Source organism: Andrena cerasifolii, chromosome 4 (genome assembly GCF_050908995.1).
Source record: "Andrena cerasifolii isolate SP2316 chromosome 4, iyAndCera1_principal, whole genome shotgun sequence".
In the NCBI taxonomy this organism is placed as follows: Eukaryota; Metazoa; Arthropoda; class Insecta; order Hymenoptera; family Andrenidae; genus Andrena; species Andrena cerasifolii.
The window spans coordinates 16,403,001-16,423,213 of record NC_135121.1 but is presented as its reverse complement, the minus strand read 5'-3'; the positions used below and the strand labels follow the sequence as shown (position 1 = coordinate 16,423,213).

Here is a 20,213-nt window from a genome sequence, read left to right as displayed (position 1 = left end):
CCGACAGTTCAACGCAGCCCGCTGTCGTCGACGGTTGCTCGTTGTGTCGACTCCGATACGTTCCCCTCTAACGTTCTACGCTCTGCACAACATTCGTCCACGTTTGACGAGCAGCGGCGAACCACGTCGATTTTTCGAACAGGACCTTTTATCATTTTTAACGACACGTGTCCTTCGCGAACATGACGCGACAAGGTGGTTCCTGGAGTGTGGGTACGGCTACTTTGTGCTAGTGGACGTGGAGCATCGCGTGCCGAAGGTGGCGAGTAGCTTCGTAAGTGTCAAATGGTCCTTCTGCCCGTGGACTGTCTCTTCTGATCGAAAGTGGCAGAGATCGAGCGATGGTAAGAGCATCGGCGTTGGCTTTCTTTCTACCAAGCAAGGGGTAACTTGCACGAGAACCAGAGGCGGGCGAAATTTTTATATAAATAAATTTTCGTTATTATTCGTTAATAAAAGGTAAACAAATTACTCGTCATGCGTGGAATAAAGTTAACGAACGAATGGCGAATAATTTTTTTAACTTTGTCCGTTAGTCGAAATTTTATTTAAATTAAAATCTTGCCCATCTCTGACGGGAATAATTGCTACGGTGGAACGGAGAAAGTAATGTGCGCATTAGTGTGAAACATCTTTGAGATTAAATTAATCTCAACCGAGATTTGAGATGGGAATTAATTTTAGGGAGGGAATTATAGTTTGATTTAGAAAGGGTGATATTAGAAGTGAACTTAGGCGAGATGAAAATTGGAAGTTACTGTTTAGTTGCAATTAGGTATCACTCGATATTCAGGAGTTTGAAGATTTCTTAAATTAGAGTAGGTTTGGAAGGGTGAAGTTTGATATTCCGATAGTTGTTTTTAAATTTGATATTCCGATAGTTGTTTTTAAATTTGATATTCCGATAGTTGTTTTTAAATTTGATATTCCGATAGTTGTTTTTAAATTTGATATTCCGATAGTTGTTTTTAAAGTAATTATATAGTAAAAGAGAAAATATTGAATGCATGTGTGGGGACTGATTCTTGATTGCGTAAAGAAGGGGTATCGATAACAACGACAACTTCTCCCCCAATTTGTCTTCCCTCATTTTCGTAATAGGAACGAAAAAAAACACGATAATTCGATGGGATCAGAGGTTCAGCGGAGATAAATATGCTCCTCTGGAAAATGTAACGAATAAAGTGACTTGGAGCAAGAAAGGGCTACCGTTGCTTCGATCTTGGATACGAGTTTATTTACAAGCACGGGAGTGTATCTTAATCGGCGTGATATTTGAGATCTTAACGCGCATAAATATTTGTACATTAATCACCGACTGCGAATTCCAAAGGATCTTAAATTAAAATAAAACTTAGCATTCTGATTAAACGTGGTTTAGTCGACGCTTCTTTGGATCCCATTCAAATTTAATATTCGTTTATAATTACTTTAATCAGTTAGCAGCGGACTGTTATAAAATTCCCAGTTAATTTAATCGTATATTACAAAAAATTAGTAGACACATTACGCACGTACCATTTTTGAGGATATCGAAACTTAATTCTACTCCATGAATCGGAAGTGCGATATTTATTTTTGTTTACTATTGCATCATTGCAGTACTGTACGTGTGAAATTTAGAATCTTTTCACCAGTGGCGCCCTCAGGATTTAATCTTGGGGGGAGCCGAGTTGAACGGATAAAAATATTTTTAAAATTTATTTAAAGCAATTTCATTTAATGAAGATTCAATAAAATTCATTAGGTAATTATACAAATTTATTTAAAGAATAAAATCCAGTTTTCTTTTATTTTTCTTTTATTCTTACCCCCACCTCCCACCCCCCAACCCCTCTGGGTGGGCCACTGCTTTTCACACATGACTCTTGTGACCCCTGATTAGTATTTTAGACAATTTCAATAAATTTCTGTCCTCTTCGAACCATCTCTTCCACCTGAATATATCCAAAATACTATCCGCGAATCACGCAAGTTGTCTCGTGTGAAAAGGTACTAACAATTAATACTACAGTATGTATCAAAAGTTTCCGGACTCTGAGTTTAGTATGATAATTTATTTTGGTGGAATTAAAGACAGTGGAACGGAAAGAATGGTACCTATCTTAGTATACCCGAGGATGACTTTTTCACTGTAGATGCTGGAAGCTTCCACCGTTTTCTTCAGGGCATAAGTTCGCCCGTTGGGCCACAACGAATTATTAGACTCACAACCGGGAACTTTTGATACACACTGTACCTACTATTCCTCCGGTTACAATGGCCCCATTAAAGCTCGCCTTTCGCGCTTCCTTTTCACATTTCACATTGCCCTAAACTATAAAAGCAATTGCAAATTCCTCCGATCGAAACCGCGATACTCCAAGGGGCTTCACAATTTGCGTGCAATATTGCCCCTGAACTATTCAACCAATCGAATTGCCCTTTCGCATGCATATAGATAACGAAATTTCACTATACTTGAACCTACCTGTTTAATAATTTTATAAAATTAAATCATTTTTATTGCATATAAGAAGATACCTTTCCGTAAAAATCGAAAGTTTTTGCAAACTGCTATCATTCCGCAAACTTTTATTATTAGAGGACGACTGTGATTTCAACCATAGCGACAAACATAATAAACAAAATAAACCTTAGTTTTTCCATTTCGGAGAACTAGAATAGTCCCCACACCAAAGCCCGGCGGAAAAGAATTTTTTTGAAGAAGCTTGTGCCTCCGACTATATCTATGTATATGTGCGATAAAAAGCATCAAAAAAATTCTGAGTATTACTTCAAACATACCTTAATATGCAGGCAAAACGCCACACAGTATAAGCTTACAGTTTTTATTGAATAAATTCTCAAAGATGGCGTTGAGAAATGGACACTTCCACTAGAGTACCCCCTTAAGAAAAGTTGCAGAATACGGGAAGAACACGCCCACGGTTAATTCAAGCCTCCTCGACGATGCTCGTTTTCTCGCGCAAGGCGAAAGGTCGCGCTATAAACTTACAACATTAATACAGTTTTATAACCAACCTTGACTCTATACCGTCCAATATGCTGGCCATTGTCGTTCCTGCTGTTGCATCGCGTCTTCTTCTGCCTCCCCAGAAAACGTGCGCGGTCGGTGACGTAATTCCTCAAGTGGATGAACCGCGTCCGTTTTCCGCCATAACGCGCCCAATAACTTGGTCACCTTTGCGCCAAGTCGCAAAGCAGCTGGCGGTAAACAAGTGTCACAACCCCCGCCACCGACGTCCCCCGCGTTGTGGGAGGGCAGAAGCAGAAATGTCCCGCGAAACACGGGAATCGTATCGGCAGGGGGACACTCCGCGATGCCACCTTGATTCGAAAAGCCAAGGCATCCGTGTTTCGCGTGCAGGGCCCTTAATTGGGCTTAATTAACGATCGTCTTTGTCATCGGGCTCTGACTCACGAGCAAGTCGTAATTTCTAGTACTCACCTTGTTCTTTTCTGCTCACTGTTCTCGTTCAGCCACCCTCCGGGGTTTGCACGGCTTTTTGTAAAAGTGCTTGGTTAATTACTTTCCCTCGGGCGCGATGAATGCGCCTCGGTATGCAGGGTGATTCGTTGCTTGCTGGCGAAATCGTGGAGGTTCAGTTGTTTTTTGTTTTCGAAAACTTAGACAGACCTCCGGGAACTTGTTTTTTAGATTTTCGTTTGACTTCTTCGTAAAGATACCACTTTTGAAAAGAGTTAAAAAAATATATATGTATAACTGATGAAAAAACTCTTTCCAAAATTTTGTTAACGCAAGTTTGTAGCGCTTATTGCACCATTAAACTTTTGTTTGAAACATTTTTTTCTGTCTGTTGTACTTTGAGAGTTACACGCGAAAAAGTGGAAGTGCCAATTTGACTCTGAGGTTAGTTTTCACCCCCTTAAAACCACCCTTAAGACCACTCTGTATATAATTTTGTGAACATTGTGTCTTTCAAGCGGCATAACTGTGAACAAGATTGAGATAACGGTGGAGATATTAATCCCATTTACATTTAGTAGTAGAATAAGATCGTTTTAATTGGCCAATTCGTATACGATACAAAACTAATGAATTATTGAAGCTTTTCCAGTGCAGCAGATACAAAGAAGTACGATTTCGTCGAAACAGAAAAGAGTATTTATGTCAATTAACCCGTTTGTTGGAATCTATGTTACGAAGTGTACTAGGTAACTTTATCACCGTCGTTTTTGCATGAAAATAAGTTGACCCAAATGATACTGCGAGTACTTTAACTGTTGCATACGAACGTATACAGTGTTTAAAGAAAGTCTTTACTCGCTTGCAGTTCTTTCTTTGTAATATCCTCTATGAACAATTTAAGATTTTTCACAACAGTCTACATAATAATAATAACAATACTCTATGCCTTTATTTCGTTAGAAAATAAAATACAGTGAAAACGACGAGCTACTGTTACAACCAGCTTTAACGCCCCCTTCCAAAGAACAAGAAACCAACATAATTAAATTAAGTAATAGTTGAGATGAACAGTATGGAAATTTTATACAGCTTGAAAAACCATTCAATTTTCTTTATACCAATTTCTTAATACTTACTATAGTTTTGAAGGTATACTGGAAAATATGAGGACACTCGTTAACCTTCGGGGGTGTTTTCACCCTGCAGAGCCGAAAATGGGCACAGACGAAAAATTGCCCGAGGTGCTTTACAAGCCTGCACAGTTTAACAAAAAAAAAAAAAATTGGAACGTTCGGGTAACCGAAGTTCCCTTGTCAGACGGGCCAGCTTGTGGCGTGTGCCAGAGATGGCGAGGGGTGAATCATTCCCGAAATGAAACGAATCACGCGATCGATATCAAAACCACCCGTACTCGGGACTTGTGCTTCTCGCGCAGTTTGCGACATTAAAACATCAGTCCAGTCTAGCTGGTAACAGATAGAGAGATAGGATGATGTAATTGTTTGATTTCGCTCCGATCTGGCGCTGTAATTTTGCACGATATTCCCCGCCATAATTTGGAAAACTTGGATACCGCGATACGATTATATCTGATGCTTCCGTGACTGTCCACTGCAATTTTATTCGACGCTTTGTCGTTAGTCCTCGTACAGAAACATCGTTTAACTCCACTATCGTGGCGGAGTTAATAATTTCAATGTTATTCTGTTGCGTCAACATTTCTGCTCCGACTGTGGTTATGGTATTAATGGTGAGCTACTGGGGATTCGAAATTTCATGGTATTATATATGGCATTGAGAGCAAATGTAGACTAACCCACATTGAAAAAATATTAATTTTTCCTATTTTATATAATTAGTACAGCCTATTGGACATACATACATTATTGCTACTAGCTTAATTATGCAAGAAATGTGGGTTTGTCCGTTTTTGCTCTCAATGCCTCATATGTATTGTTCGATGTACATGGGGTGTCATTTTAATTGAAATGCTAATTAGCCTCGGTGGATATGTCTGAAATCACATGAATTTCAAATAGTCGATTGTTACTAAAATGTTGTTGAAAGTGTTTCAGATGAAAGTTAAAGTGACCTCAGTGGTCGTCACAAAGTTATATCCATTGTGTATTGCCCCCCTCTTTATTTTCAACTATTTTACTATTATTAGTAATACCTTATTAATAATGAGATATTATTAGTAATATTTTATTAGTACTGGGATATTATTAGTAATACCTTATTAATAATGAGATATTATTAGTAATATTTTATTAGTACTGAGATATTATTAGTAATATTTTATTAGTACTGAGATATTATTAGTAATATTTTATCAGTACTGAGATATTATTAGTAATATTTTATTAGTACTGAGATATTATTAGTAATATTTTATTAGCACTGAGATATTATTAGTAATATTTTATCAGTACTGAGATATTATTAGTAATATTTTATTGGTAATATTTTATTAGTAGTGCGATGTTATTAGTAATATCCAATTAATACTGAAATACCTATTATTAGTAATGTCTTATTATTAGTGAGCTATTTTTAACGATTCGTGAGATATTTTTAATAGTTTTGATTAAAGAAATTTTATCTCACCTCTTCTGTATATTACTCGACAACAAAATTAGAAAACTTATTGTCCGACGCGAAGTTTATTTTATCGACAATCAAAACTCGGCACACCTACTACCTAGGAGAGATGCATGCTCAAAACTTCTTATCGCACAAATTAGCGCCTGGGTCGCATCGCGAACAAAGGGTCCTTTTCAAAAGTCACCTTGGATGATGATGATGATACGACAATCGTTATCGTTTATACGGCACTGTCTCGCCAGCATTCTTATCCTGCAATCTTGCATACGCTTCCGGTTGCGACAATCATTACACTATGCGTAGAAAATAAGTCTGGTTAATAAAGAGAAGATATAGAATGCATGACAATCAGATATAGTCAGAGATGAAACAATGTTTGTAAGACTAAAAATCGATTTATTCCAAATTAGATATGATAATTAATTAATATGAAAGTAGAACTTGCAAATCTATTTACACACCGTAATAAATTCAGTTACATGATTTTTTTAAAAATAATTTTAACAATTTCCTCGAACACTTATTTGCAGTTTTCAAATAATATTATCTCACATATCATCTCATTGCCTCAGACCTACAATTTCTATTTGCAGAATTTTTCTTGAAATAAATTGACCATATGGTACTTAAGAAAAATGGGATAAACATAAAACAAAACAACGTGTTTTTTTAAAAATAATATTTGAAATAATACAACGAGAGTATTTCGTTTTAATAATAATAATTGCATAGCTAAGATAAAATAATAAAACAGTACAGTAATCAATCAGTAGCCTAACACAAATATTTCAATTATGCATTGATACTATATTCAGTATACAGTACAACGTCTGAAATGTTCACATTTAGCTCTTATTTTCTGAGCGTGTGTAGATACACTTATTGATAAATGCATCGTCTAAGTATAGCAGGGTGCTGACAGATTATGTAGTCTAGGGCAGTAGATTATTGGCAGTTCTATTTTTTTAAAATATCCCTTTACTGTGAGAACTCGAGCAATGAATGACTAAAGAAAATTGTTCTCAGAGATTACAGATGTCAAAGCTGTTTCACACTTATGAATATACAAATTACTGCGTTACAATCACAAAACGATTAATAGAATGTATGTATCCATTCCCTCCCTTACAACTATTTTTTCAATTCCTCTTATTCCAACCTCGGCACACACTAAACAACTAGCAAAGTTCGGCTTAAAAAATAATTACAACCTCCATTCGTCACTAAACAAACACGAAAAATTCAACACACAAAGAACAATAACCACCACTTTCATTATTTTAAAATCCCTGTTATTTCGAATAAATTAACACTTACAGCTCCAAATGTTATTCTTATTATAACGACTTTATCACCACTTAAATGAGAATACAGTAATTGTATAATAGGAACAACAGAACACAAATAAACAAAGATACATACAGGATGCTTCCGAAATAGTGGTGCAACCAGAAATGAGATGGAGGATTAAAAATCAGCAGAATTGTTCAGTAAATATGTTGCAACTGTACATGAAATGAATCCTCGCCTAAAATTAGTTCAGAATTATGGAATAACTATTTTTCATCAGAATTTTTCTTTCCAGAAAATCGATTCTTATTTCAAAAATTAGTTCCACTTTTAAACAGATTTTCTAAAAAAAAAGAACCAGGCTCGAAGAACAGTTATTTTACAATTTCGACTATTTTTTCGACAAGGATCCATTCTAGGTGCAATTTTCTTGCAAACGGAGCCTAATTAGGGATTGCAAACCGGTAAATCGGTAAATCGGTTTGAAGTTTTTTCACTGATAACGTAGTAGATGTCGACGGAATTATGCGCTGTATATATGCGCTACATTGCTATATATACAATTTTTACCGGTAACTCGCCAAATTTTTATTGGGAATTCGATAAATTACGTATTTCTCGATATTTACCGGTAAATTACGTATTTCTCGATATTTACCGGTAAATTACGTATTTCTCGATATTTACCGGTAAATTACGTATTTCTCAATATTTACCGGTAAATCGATTTACCGGTAAATTACGTATTTCTCGATATTTACCGGTAAATTACGTATTTCTCGATATTTACCGATAAATTACGTATGTCTCGATATTTACCGGTAAATTACGTATTTCTCGATATTTACCGGTAAATTACGTATTTTTCGATATTTACCGGTAAATTACGTATTTTTCGATATTTACCGGTAAATCGCGAGAAATAGTAGCGTATATAATTATGTACCGCATAATTCCGCCGATATCTACTACGTTATCAGTGAAAAAAGCTTCAAACCGATTTACCGATTTACCGGTTTTCAATCCCTAAGCCTAATACAAAACAATTTCATTGTATATTTCCCACACAGAACGATCTCCTTTCCCGGTTGCACCACGATTTCGAAAACACTTCAGTGATTTCTCACTTTACTTAAAAAACAAAAAAAAAAAGAAATCTTGCCGATTGTCCTCACAGAGCAGTGCTTTACTTTTCCATTTCGAAGCGTCGACTCGAAGTGGAGCGCGGTTAAGAACCACGTGGCAGCCGATCGCCCTCGAAGATGTCGAAGAAGAGGCCTTAGCATGAGCCACGCCGCTGCATTCCGAATCCTGATGCTGATCCTGTTCCTCGGCGGCCTCGAGTCGGTGACAGTGGTGAACCACCACCCCGACGAGGAGTACTCGCTGGACCACGAGGTCCTCTACGACGAGGCGATCGCTGAGGCGAAGAAGCTGCAGATTTACCCTGGTGAATAAAAAATCTGTTGCGCATCACCCTAGATGCTAAAAGCGTTACGTCGAGCCCCGTTGTCTAACTTCATTCCGCGTCTGGTCTATAAAGCATCTTTACACAGCACGGAAATCTATTTATCTTTCCTCCGAGAATAGCTCCTCTTTGATCTGTTTAAACGGATACCCGGGTGGCATCCTCCTCCGAATTAACTCAGCGTTCGATTTTTATTAATCAGCCTGTCTGTGCTCCTCCACTGCAGCCGGTATGGACAAGAAAGGTACGACGATAGGAAGTTTCTTCTCCTTCCGTACCTCCTGTAGGCTCCGGGCACGCGGGCGAACGAAATGGACACCTTGTTCTCCGCGAGACGCTCCTATGTTTAAACTGATCCTTCAGCTTTCAAACGTTACGTTATCGTGGACAGGAAACAGAGACCAAGGCTGCCCTGCTTTGTTTCAGAATTTTTGCTAGTCAGCGGTCGGCTCGGTTGGCTGTAGAGATTTATCTAACGAAACGGTACCGGGAAATATCGCGGATCGATGCTTTGGTAAATTCTTTCCTATGCCAATGAGAAATCAATTTTGTGTAACGATTCCTTCAGTCTTATTGACCATGCTGTACAGAATGGTCCTTTACTGGCAACTGTGAAAGGGGTAATTCCTCACTAGAAAATAAGTGTGGAATAAGTTCGTTTTTATTCGGAGCTTGGGAGTGTAGGTGAAGAGGAATTGACAGGATACGTAAATACGGTGCAACTGCTATCGAAATGAATCCCTGTCCGAAAATAGGTCGCAATTGTAGAATAAATTTTTCTTGAATGAGCTTTTATTTTCGAGGAAGCCAATATTCAAAATCCATCGAGTACATGTGTGCTTGATTGATTGCAAAAATCGGTAACATATTCGAAAACAGAGGCTTGTTTGCAAAATATGTATTTTACAATTTCGATTCATTTTTAGAGTACAGTCACGCTACAGAAAGGCCTCTAATGATGAATCCTTCGAAATCGTATCAGGTTATAGAACACAGTTCTGATTGCTGATACAGTGTAAGTAAAAACGAAATTTTACAGTAGGATTCATTTAATTCACAGTAGGATTCATTTAATTCACAGTAGGATTCATTTAATTCACAGTAGGATTCATTTAATTCACAGCAGGATTCATTTAATTCACAGTAGGATTCATTTAATTGACAGTGGTACCATATTTAGCCGAAATCAATTTTCTCGCAAGCGGAGCTCCGAATAAAAAAGAATCCCCCAATTTAAGGAAAACGCCCCATTTTAAGACGCAACATTAATAATGGATTATAGACCAATTTGTATATACCTCTGTTCAATTACTGTGGCTCTCTTCGCTTTAATTTCACTTCTCTTTTTTTTTAAATATGCCAGAGGTTTGCGCACCAAGTGGTACAAGGATGCATTTACATATCAGAGATGTATGTATATGTAGTATAAGACGATATCGAGAATAATGGGCAACGTCGAGTATCCACGACACGGTTTCAAAACGGTTGCGTAAAAGCCCCGAGACACTAATTAACGTGAATCATACTTGTGTTCCCTCGATTTAATGCGATTGTCGTCTGTTTTAATAACGCCACCTCGAATCGAGGATAATGAAATGTAATTCTTAATCGCCCAACGAAAATGATACACGCGTGGGCTTGCAATTTTTCAGAGCACGAAGAGCACGGTGTCCTTGCAGCACCGTAACACCGAGAACCCATGTTCCTCTTTCAGTTCGCAAAAAAAAAATATTCACCCGCTTGATAGCGATTATTTTTCAATTTTTATGAATTTCAACGCTCGTTTCGTAGGATATGCTTGTTAGTTACTGACCAGGGAAGATCTCCAACTTGGAAATTTAAAAAATTATGAAACTTTCAGGATATGTTGAGGATATATAGGTATGTATTACGCAATTTTTTTTGGTACCCAAATTCAATCCAAGGGGCGAAATTAGCCCCTGAAAATCCGGCTGTTTTCCCATTTTTAACTGACTTCAAAAGAAAGAGGTTCTACGTTCGATGTGTACGTATGTATGCATGTTAGTATGTAGGTATTATGTTTGTCCGCGAATTTCTCCGTAACCACTGGACCGATTTTCGCGAAACTTATTGCATTTAGTTCAGCTTCAATCAACTTAGGTCATGCAAGAAGAATTATAAAAATCGGTTCAGTTCTTTTTTTAAGTCGGCGCCAGATTTACACAGTGCAAATGTGGCAGCGACAAAAAAAATGGAGAGTCGTAGATTGAATAAGGAACAAATTTATTTTTTACTTTTCTGTTACAACTCGCGAACTGTAAGAACTTTAAGTTAACAAATAATACTCCCAATTAACATAAGTAATTTTTGTCTGAAATTTTTTTTATCTCTTACAGTTCGCGAGTTGTAACAGAAAATGGGAATATAGCCGGATTTTCAGGGGTGAATTTCGCTCCCTTAGAGAGAATTTGAGCACCAAAAAAAAATTGGGTAATACCTATTTATATATCCTTTACATATCCCCAAAGTTTCATAATGTTTGGAATTTCCAGGTTACAAGCAGAATAAATTCACCGCCGGACAGAGAGGACGTTATCAAACATTTTTATAAATTCGACAGGACCAATTCCAGGATGCAAGCCTTGCACGAGTTCAGAGATGACTTACTGTAAAGATGAGAGTGTCATAAACGATCACTGCTGCTGCGACGGCAGTGATAATAGTAAGTATGATTACAGCAGAACGCAAGGAACCTTCGACGTTCCTAAAATCCTCAATTCATAATTCCTGCACGAAAAGAATTACTTTGATTTCTCTTTTCATCGACCTTTGAACAATTCCCAGCGAAGTAGAACAATTACCTTGACGGCTGGCTGGTTTTTCTGATTTCGTATTTTGTTGTCGATTATACCACTCGCATTCTGTTCTTGTCCTTCGTCTATTTACGTATAGAAATCGGATGGGAAAAAAAAAACGACAATCGCGTGTAGGCAATTCGTGCGTGAAGAATTGGCGGCGCAAACGCTGGCGGCTCGATTGTACGACTCTTCATGGAAATTTCGAACGATAATGGAAGCTGGATTCGCCTGTAATGCCTGTAATTCGTCCGATAGAAAATAATGCCTCGCGTAATCCCAGTCGCATGAACGTAATTGGGAGAGCTTAAACGTATGCCAATCGGCTGTGCTGCGACTGAACTCCAGCAAGCAAAGTAAAAAATTGATTGTGTTAATTATGTTGTGTGATATGTATTTGATACCGACCAGTTCCGCCGATGGAATCGAACAACAAGGATGGTCGTTAAAATTGGCTAGTGAAGAATGTTGCATAATAATTAATAACTGGTGTGATGGACCATTTCAGTTGAAACGTTATCGAAGGATTTAGCCAAATATGTAAAGTAAAAGAATCGGCTCGTTTTTTACGATTGAAGTTAATTCTTGAAAAGTCTTAACAAAGCAAATAATAAGTGATATAAAATAGTGAAAGAAAAAGTTAGTCTCATTTTAAGCTTGCAAGCAAAGAAAAATAACTATTGCATAATATGGGAGAAAAGGGTTTGTATAAAAAGCAATTCAACGAACCGAAGCTTTATTTTAATGCAAATAATATTTAGTACCTAGAATAAGCAAGAGAAATAATACTTTCAATTTAGAATAGATTCTGCGCCACGAATGAATTTTTAAATGGCTACAGTATGTTGACTGTGCAAAGGTAGCATAATTATAGTCTTTTTATTGAAGCAAGTATTTTCACACCTTTCATTGTGATACTTGTCAAATTAAAGTGCACTGCCGGTCAGAAGTATTAGGACACCTACACTGCGTGGAATAATTATGAAAAACGTCAGAAATTTATTGAAGAACTCTAAGAAATTTTACTTCATTTGGTATTTTAAATTGAAACCAGAAAATAAAAGTATCTACTGAGAATTGTTCAATCTGTATCAAACATCTCATTTTATGCAAATGCAGCGGGTGTCCTGATATTTACGAGCGACAGAGTACACGAAAAGGAGCTAAAATGTGGAGGATTTGACAAAGTTGCAACTTCTGTAATTAAACCTCGTGATCTAATTTTTGCATCGCGCTTTGTGGGCCCATCGAAAGTCGGAAATTCCACGGTGGCAGGGAACGTGACATTTTAACTTGTTAACTGGGTTATTTCTCGATCAGTAAACGTCTGCAGTGTATTAAAAAAAAATGTACGTCTAATAATCGTTACCTTCTCTATAAAGGGGCTCGGGTGCAAGAAATATTTTGGGGTCCCAAATAATCCCTCCACGGTAATAATGCATAAACTCTTTCCACGACAAAGGGATAACAATAGCAATAATAAAGAAAATAAGATAAAGGCAACAAACATTAGAATATTTAAATATACGAGTTTATTATTACCATATTATAAATAATATTTTATTACATTAGTATATATATTAGTTTATTACAAATTATATTCTAATTTCTTTTTTGACAGTTCTCGCATACCTTGGTACGGTTACCCACCACAATTTTATTGTGCTCTGTGCTTAGAGCGTGAAATTCAAGTCGGTTTATAAAAGTAAATTAATTTCAATGAAATAAAAATTTTTCCTCCCCTTTTTTTTTCTTCTTAGCCTTCTGTTTTCTTCATTTTTCCCTATTTTGGGGCCCTTGTACACATAGCATGGAGCCTGGGTACTTCGCACCCGCTGCACCCCTGTGGCCGGCCATATCATAGAACCTAGAGTGCTTAGAGGGTGAAATTTAAGTCGGTTTAAAAAAGTAAATTAATTTCAATGAAATAAAATTTTTTCCTCCCCTTTTTTTTTTCTTCTTAGCCTTCTGTTTTCTTCATTTTTCCCTATTTTGGGGCCCTTGTACACATAGCATGGAGCCTGGGTACTTCGCACCCGCTGCACCCCTGTGGCCGGCCATATCATAGAACCTAGAGTGCTTAGAGGGTGAAATTTAAGTCGGTTTAAAAAAGTAAATTAATTTCAATGAAATAAAATTTTTTCATTAACACATTATGTACCCGTTTTGTATAAGTTTCGAAATCTTCCTGACGAGTCAACTCGTCTCATCCAACGCGGGGCCATTCTCGAATGACGACCCAACTCGTATTTCCCAGTTAACAGGTTAAAATTAAATTCGCCGTCCATCTTCGGCTACAGCTGGACGGAAGGACAATCACCTGTTCAGGAAATCATCGATGTCCGCCGTAACGAGCCATCCTTGTCCATCTGACGCGTGTTAACGTCCAGGCACACGGGGTGGTTATACCAGGTGACTCACGCGAAACGTTCGTCGCGGAGCTGTTTAACGGGGACACCTCGCTCGTTCTTAGGTATCCCGCGTGTTCGTCGCTCGAACTCTTTACGCGGCTATCGGCCATCGACCTCTAACTCCGTTCCCTCCAATTTCTAATTAGCATAGCCCCTCGTGTCCTTCCTTCAAAGTGGCGGGTGAAACGTTTCGCTAATTTGTCTTCATCCAAGATTAATCCCTTTTACATGCGTTTACAGACCGTACATGTGCAGTTATTATTTATTTAGTTAGTTAGTTAAACGGAAGCCCTTTGATGAATACAAGAGAGAATAATATATACAGCGGGCAATGAAGCGTGGATTAGAGAAAGAATTAAACAAGCGATACGTAAATATAGTAGAAACGTAAAGCACGCAAAGGTACAAACACAAAACCGAAATAAAGGAAATAGCAGCTACTTAGCAACTCGACCTTTCCTCCATCATCATTCCTGCGAAACTTAATCTGCCCTCTTTAGGTAAAATGTCTTATCTAGCAGCTCGAAATATCCGAGAAAATTGTGGTTTTATCATTTTCTTTGTGGCGTAAAAAAATAAATATATTAGATCTAGATCTTTACGAAGCACGTAGCGTTTTCTAACTTTAGATACTTAAAAGAAAAAAGACTTATGGTAATTTAGATATTACAATATTTCTTGAAAAATTGAAAAATGCTGGATAGGATATTTCAACTGAGGAGGGTAGTAATAGTATTAAAAAAAATATATGTAAACAAATTTAAGTTAAACGATTTTAAAATGCTTATAGTACTTGAAAAAATATTTCCAGCAACCCTAATCTAAGGACATGCGATTCTACGTATATACGTCATTTACATAGCGTCCCGATTGAAATACAGTGCCAGCAACTTCGACAATTTCCGCGCAATCTATGAATAATTTTGCAACGACGTCTTAATCGTTATTCACGGCACAGTACTCGTTGTCGATGCACGTCGAGTGGTTACTCGAATAGCAACGGTGGCAGCAATAGAATCGCGTTTCTGCACGCACCACGCGCACCTATCGAATACGTGAGTCCCTTCCGAGCAGTCTTATGCACGTTCCTCTCCGCACTTTTCTAATCGCTCGATTCGGTTAAGCGGAACTGCAACGCAGCAAAAGAACTGAAAGTCGAACTTCAGACTTTCCCTAACCCTGCTGTGGTCTTCGGTTAGAAATACAGTAATGGGTGACAAAAAGTTCAAGCTGCGAACGGTAAAAAAAATAAGACAGTTCCATTAGGAACAATTATATCTGAAAATTTATATCAGTGGGGCCCTGATCTAACATTTCCATTTATTAAAAAAAAGTAATTGAAGGGAATTTTGTTTACTGTTTCCCTTTTAAAACAGTTAGGATTGGCACTAAAAGTTTATTTTGAAATATTCCTTCCATGTTTGTCTTTTAATATTATTTAAATAAGAAATATACAAAAGTAAGTCATTTTTTTTCTTTATGATTATTATTACAAGAATGGATTTTTTATAGTAAATTGCAGAATTTTGGGCCCTGAGTTATCGAACCTTCGAGGGCCTCGTTGGTTAAAAACCGGGGAGGGGGTGGGATGTAATTTTTTTTGTACTAATAGATACAATAAAATACGCATGTCTCGAAAATTTAAATTTATTCTAAATAAGATTAAATAACGTTTAATCATAACGAAAAAAAATTATTTACTTACAATTGAATACAATTATTCTGCAAATGTTAAATTTTTATAGAGTAGAGATAAAAAATGGGACTTGGACGAAAATTCATTTCGTTCTTTCAGGACTCTAACAACATATTTTTTATTTTGCATGTATATATTACAAAAATATCGCATATTTTTTGCCAATAATTTCATATAGGATAAATGAATTAAATGTGAAAGAAATTACTCTTGAATAGGCGACAAGAAGTTCCGCGAATAAATCGAATCCACTGTTGCCAACCAGTTACACAGCCCGGAACTGATACCGAACCGGAAACCTTCGGTATCTCGTTACAAGAATTCGTTGCGTACCCGTCTACAAAACCGGCCAATTATCGCGGTATTACCTTTCGCGTTCGGTAGCTTTATCGATCTTAGAAATGGATACGTTAGAAATAATACTTGGACATTTATAGCCCGCGTCACTTTTGCGTAATATTTCTACATCTATAGTCAGCGAGCGCCAACACTCAAATGCCCATAGAAATCTTGATCTCGAACTTGTGAAATTTTGTTATAAAGGACGAAGTGTTATTTTTCAAGTTAAGATATATCAGTACATTTTCTCAATTGAGTACAAGTACTATAATCTAGTGTATGTTTATTAAAAAGAGACCAGCTATAATACATACTGAAAAGTTTATTAAAAAGAGACCAGCTATAATACATACTCAAAAGTTTATTAGCGACTCCCAGATCTATCTTTCATTAAATAATTGAAAATAGAAAAAAATGACCAAAAATTACTGAAAAAAGTAACAAAAATAATACGATTCACTTGCATCTTTCGCACAAATATCCCAAAATTTATCGCTGAGAATGAAAAAGTGCACCGAGTAGGTAGTGAAGTATTTATAGTTTCGTTAAGTTAAAAATTTTCTGAAACTAAATTGTTTCATTAAAGTAAAAAGAGTACAAGTGCACATTCCCTATAAAACTGTTTCCTCGTTTCCTAAAACAATTTCTTCGCAACATTTTCTTTTCTACCTTCAACCATTTCACACATAGAAAGAAATTTACTATATCCTCACTTTAATCGACTTTTTTTTCCGTTCAAAGCAATCGAGACTATTGGCTCTCCTACATTCACCACTCTATTGTTTTAGAGGTATTCCCCTTCGTGAAGCACACTTGTCGCGTGGGACCAGAAGAATGCAAAGTGCAGGCTGGAGACTGCGCTGAGTACACGAGACTACGGGAATGCTGTTGTCATTCCTACTTGGCCTCTCTCTGTAAGTATTTCTTTTCCGCTTGCGCGTTATCGCGAAGCATGCAAGGTGCCACGAACCTACTATACGTATATTAGAAACTTAACAGTGAAAATTTCCTAGCTTAATTAAAGTTTAATTTAGTTATTGATTTAAGTAATGGTACTTATAGCACCAGCAACAGCGGTTCAACAAAATGTACAAATTAATTTATTCAATTTATAAATTACTGAAATAGATATTCAATTAAAATATAGTGAAATATCTTTAATATCAAATATATTAATTTTTAGCGAAACAAAATTTACTAAATTTTTTATTAAATGTTAATCATTAAAATTAATAAATGTAGCGGCTTTATAATTCATTTACAGGAATTTGTGTATTAATTGATGAACCATGATAGGAGTTACTATAATTAAATTTTATGCATTGCTGTTTAAAGAATTTATTTATACATAATTTTTTTTAGATATTTAGATTAAATATGAATTCAAGTAAAAATGTAGATTATTATAGGTTGCATAAATTACAATAAATTTAATTTTTGGATAATCGATGCGGACGTTATCGATTTTACTAATTCAATTGATATATTTGATTCTTCGGTAACTAAGTTCTTTTTTTTTCAGGGAAATACCGAGCGACCGGCGCAGGATCTTGTGCGAACACGAATCTTACAAAGTTCCTGGCGATATTGACGGTGCTCAGGTTACTCCTGCGATCGATCTGACAGTACACATTTGATACCAAATATTTTGTATAATACGAATTATTTTAATAAATTATTTTTCCATCGACGCGGCCGAACTTCGTAACACAGCTGAACGAATATTTATAACAACGAGGCCGAAGTTGCTAGAACTTCGCGAACAGTCCGCGGCTTCCTGTACACGGGGAGGTGCGATTGTTACCGAAAATAATGAATATTGTTCAACGACCATTTGTACTTTTCTATCCGTGCAACGAATTTTTCTATAAGCGCAACAAACAATGTACAAACGTATTTAAGAAAGTCTTTTGATGCCAACGCCCCCCCGTTGTCACTGTAAATGTAATTAGGACGTGGCAGTACCTTGCTCAAGTGACACTTACTTGCAAAACGATTGTTACTTAATTGTAAATAACAGGAGAAAATGATTGCGTGGCCCGAGGCACGCGATCGAATCGTTGCTACAGCACCCTCAATTTTCTGTTTCGCAGAACTGATGGGGGGGCAGTCGAATAAAAGTTTACCTAAACGCGGAATTAGAAAATTATTGTCATGTATCGAAGTAATTTAGGTATTCGCCGACTGTTTTTAGAATATGTAACGCAAATGTGGAATACAACATTTATACATAATACTTTGGCTATTCGACTGCAATTGCGAAATTAAACCGGATCCGTGCAATTCGGCTTTCTACTCTATCCACCTTCGCATCTGACGTATTCACCTTCAACGTCACAGTCGACTTTTGTGCCATTCCTAAATTGGCGCAGCAATCGGATGAAATAAATAGAACGTCGCCTTCGTTGCGCAGAAATGGCACGATGGAAGGTTCGATTTGTCGAGGATTGTGTAACCGAAAGCTGAATTGCTCCAACGTTCGATTTCATTATCCGAATAGGGTAAAAAGGGAGGAAGAGAATAAGGTCTTCGTACGGGCATATTATTTATTACATCGGACAAGTGATAGCAATTATTCCTAAGAACGATATACGTATTCAGAATTTTTTAGTTTATACCTCCTTGCTAAGATGGTAACTTAATATTGAATATTAAAGAATAAGAATTTGATCGAGGAAATGGGGAAGTGACGGGAGGAATTTAATGAAATTTAGTGAAGATTGCAATGAATCAATAACGATAAAACGAAGGACAAATTAAAACGAAATCAACAGAAAACAGTAATGAAGCAAGATGCATAAATGAGAAGAGTATTGCAAAAGGAGTTTTGAAAATAAAAAAGTTTTACTATTTTTCTTACTTCGCTTCAGAAACAGTTTCAAAATGATATGCAGCATAAGACGAGAGAAAAAGCAGAGAAATACTTTTAATGATGTACGTGATAAGGCAACTTCAAAAAGTTAAGAAACTAAAATGAAGGACGTTATTAAATTTGTATATATTTTTGCATAATTTTCGATATTCAATTGGTAGTATGTGATAAACGATCGTTCATCCTGTTAGATTGCGATCGTTCGCGATTTATGTATAGTAAATCGAGTTTAAACTATAATTGGCTTTTCTAAATCTTATGTTGATATATACATACATGTAAGGGCGTGACAAATTTAATTAATTACTCGGAATAATGAAGAAACTAACAGAACTGTGCGTGAAAATTTGGGAATTACTGTATGGATTGAGAATTGTGCACATAAATTTGGAATTACTATATATAGATTGCAGTCGAGTTTTCACTGCAACTTCATTACGCGTTCACGTACATTTAAGTGCATATATCGGGGTTCCAGAAGGAGCAAAACTTTGAGGCCGATTTTCTCAGTTTTTCAGTAGTTTCTCCCAGAAGTTTCCTAAATCCTCAAAATAAATATTCGTCAAAATAAATATTGTTGGCCGAACGACGGTTACAAAAAATGACAAGTGCATCGATAAATCTGTGGTCAGATTGTAAAACCCGATACCTACACCCGGGTTTTCTAGTTTCACAGTATAGCAGCTTTAAAATTTTTTTCAGCTGTGAGAAAATTAATTCTCCTTCTTTTAGTCACTTACTAAGAAATTTTAATGAAAACATTAACCGAACATGGAAACAGTAACTCAAGTAGGGAGATTGATAATGGTAACTATTTTTTACAGAATGGTGTGAGGATTAATTTTTTATAAATTTTCATTGAAACAAATTATTTGTTTTTATGTCACAGTAAAATCCCTTCAACAATTTATCATATCGATATGATAATGGTAACTATTTTTTACAGAATGGTGTGAGGATTAATTTTTTATAAATTTTCATTGAAACAAATTATTTTTTTTTATGTCACAGTAAAATCCCTTCAACAATTTATCATATCGATATGATAATGGTAACTATTTTTTACAGAATGGTGTGAGGATTAATTTTTTATAAATTTGCATTGAAACAAATTATTTTTTTTTTATATTACAGTAAAATCCCTTCAACAATTTATCGTATCGATATTTATCTCCTGCTCCATCGAAATCTACCTCAAATACTCCAGCAGGTGTATCCACGAGAAGTAGTAAACCAATTCCGAAGAAAAAAAACTGAAAAAGATACACGTACAAAGTTCTTCTT

At 36.3% G+C, this 20,213-nt stretch overlaps 1 protein-coding gene across 2 annotated transcripts; it reads left to right on the top strand.

The window, feature by feature from the left end:
* On the top strand, positions 1–17,747 carry LOC143368189 (uncharacterized). 2 transcript variants are annotated; one of them, XM_076810633.1, is made up of 5 exons: positions 1–344; positions 8,505–8,777; positions 11,377–11,478; positions 16,846–16,971; positions 17,580–17,747. In XM_076810633.1, the coding sequence occupies exons 2-5, from the start codon at positions 8,612–8,614 to the stop codon at positions 17,678–17,680; spliced, it is 495 nt and encodes a 164-aa protein (XP_076666748.1). In that variant the 5' UTR covers positions 1–344; positions 8,505–8,611; the 3' UTR covers positions 17,681–17,747. The 2 variants fall into 2 exon arrangements, with proteins under 2 accessions (XP_076666748.1, XP_076666750.1); XM_076810635.1 differs by having other exon boundaries at positions 204–344; positions 8,533–8,777.
* Positions 17,748–20,213: the final 2,466 nt, after the last annotated feature.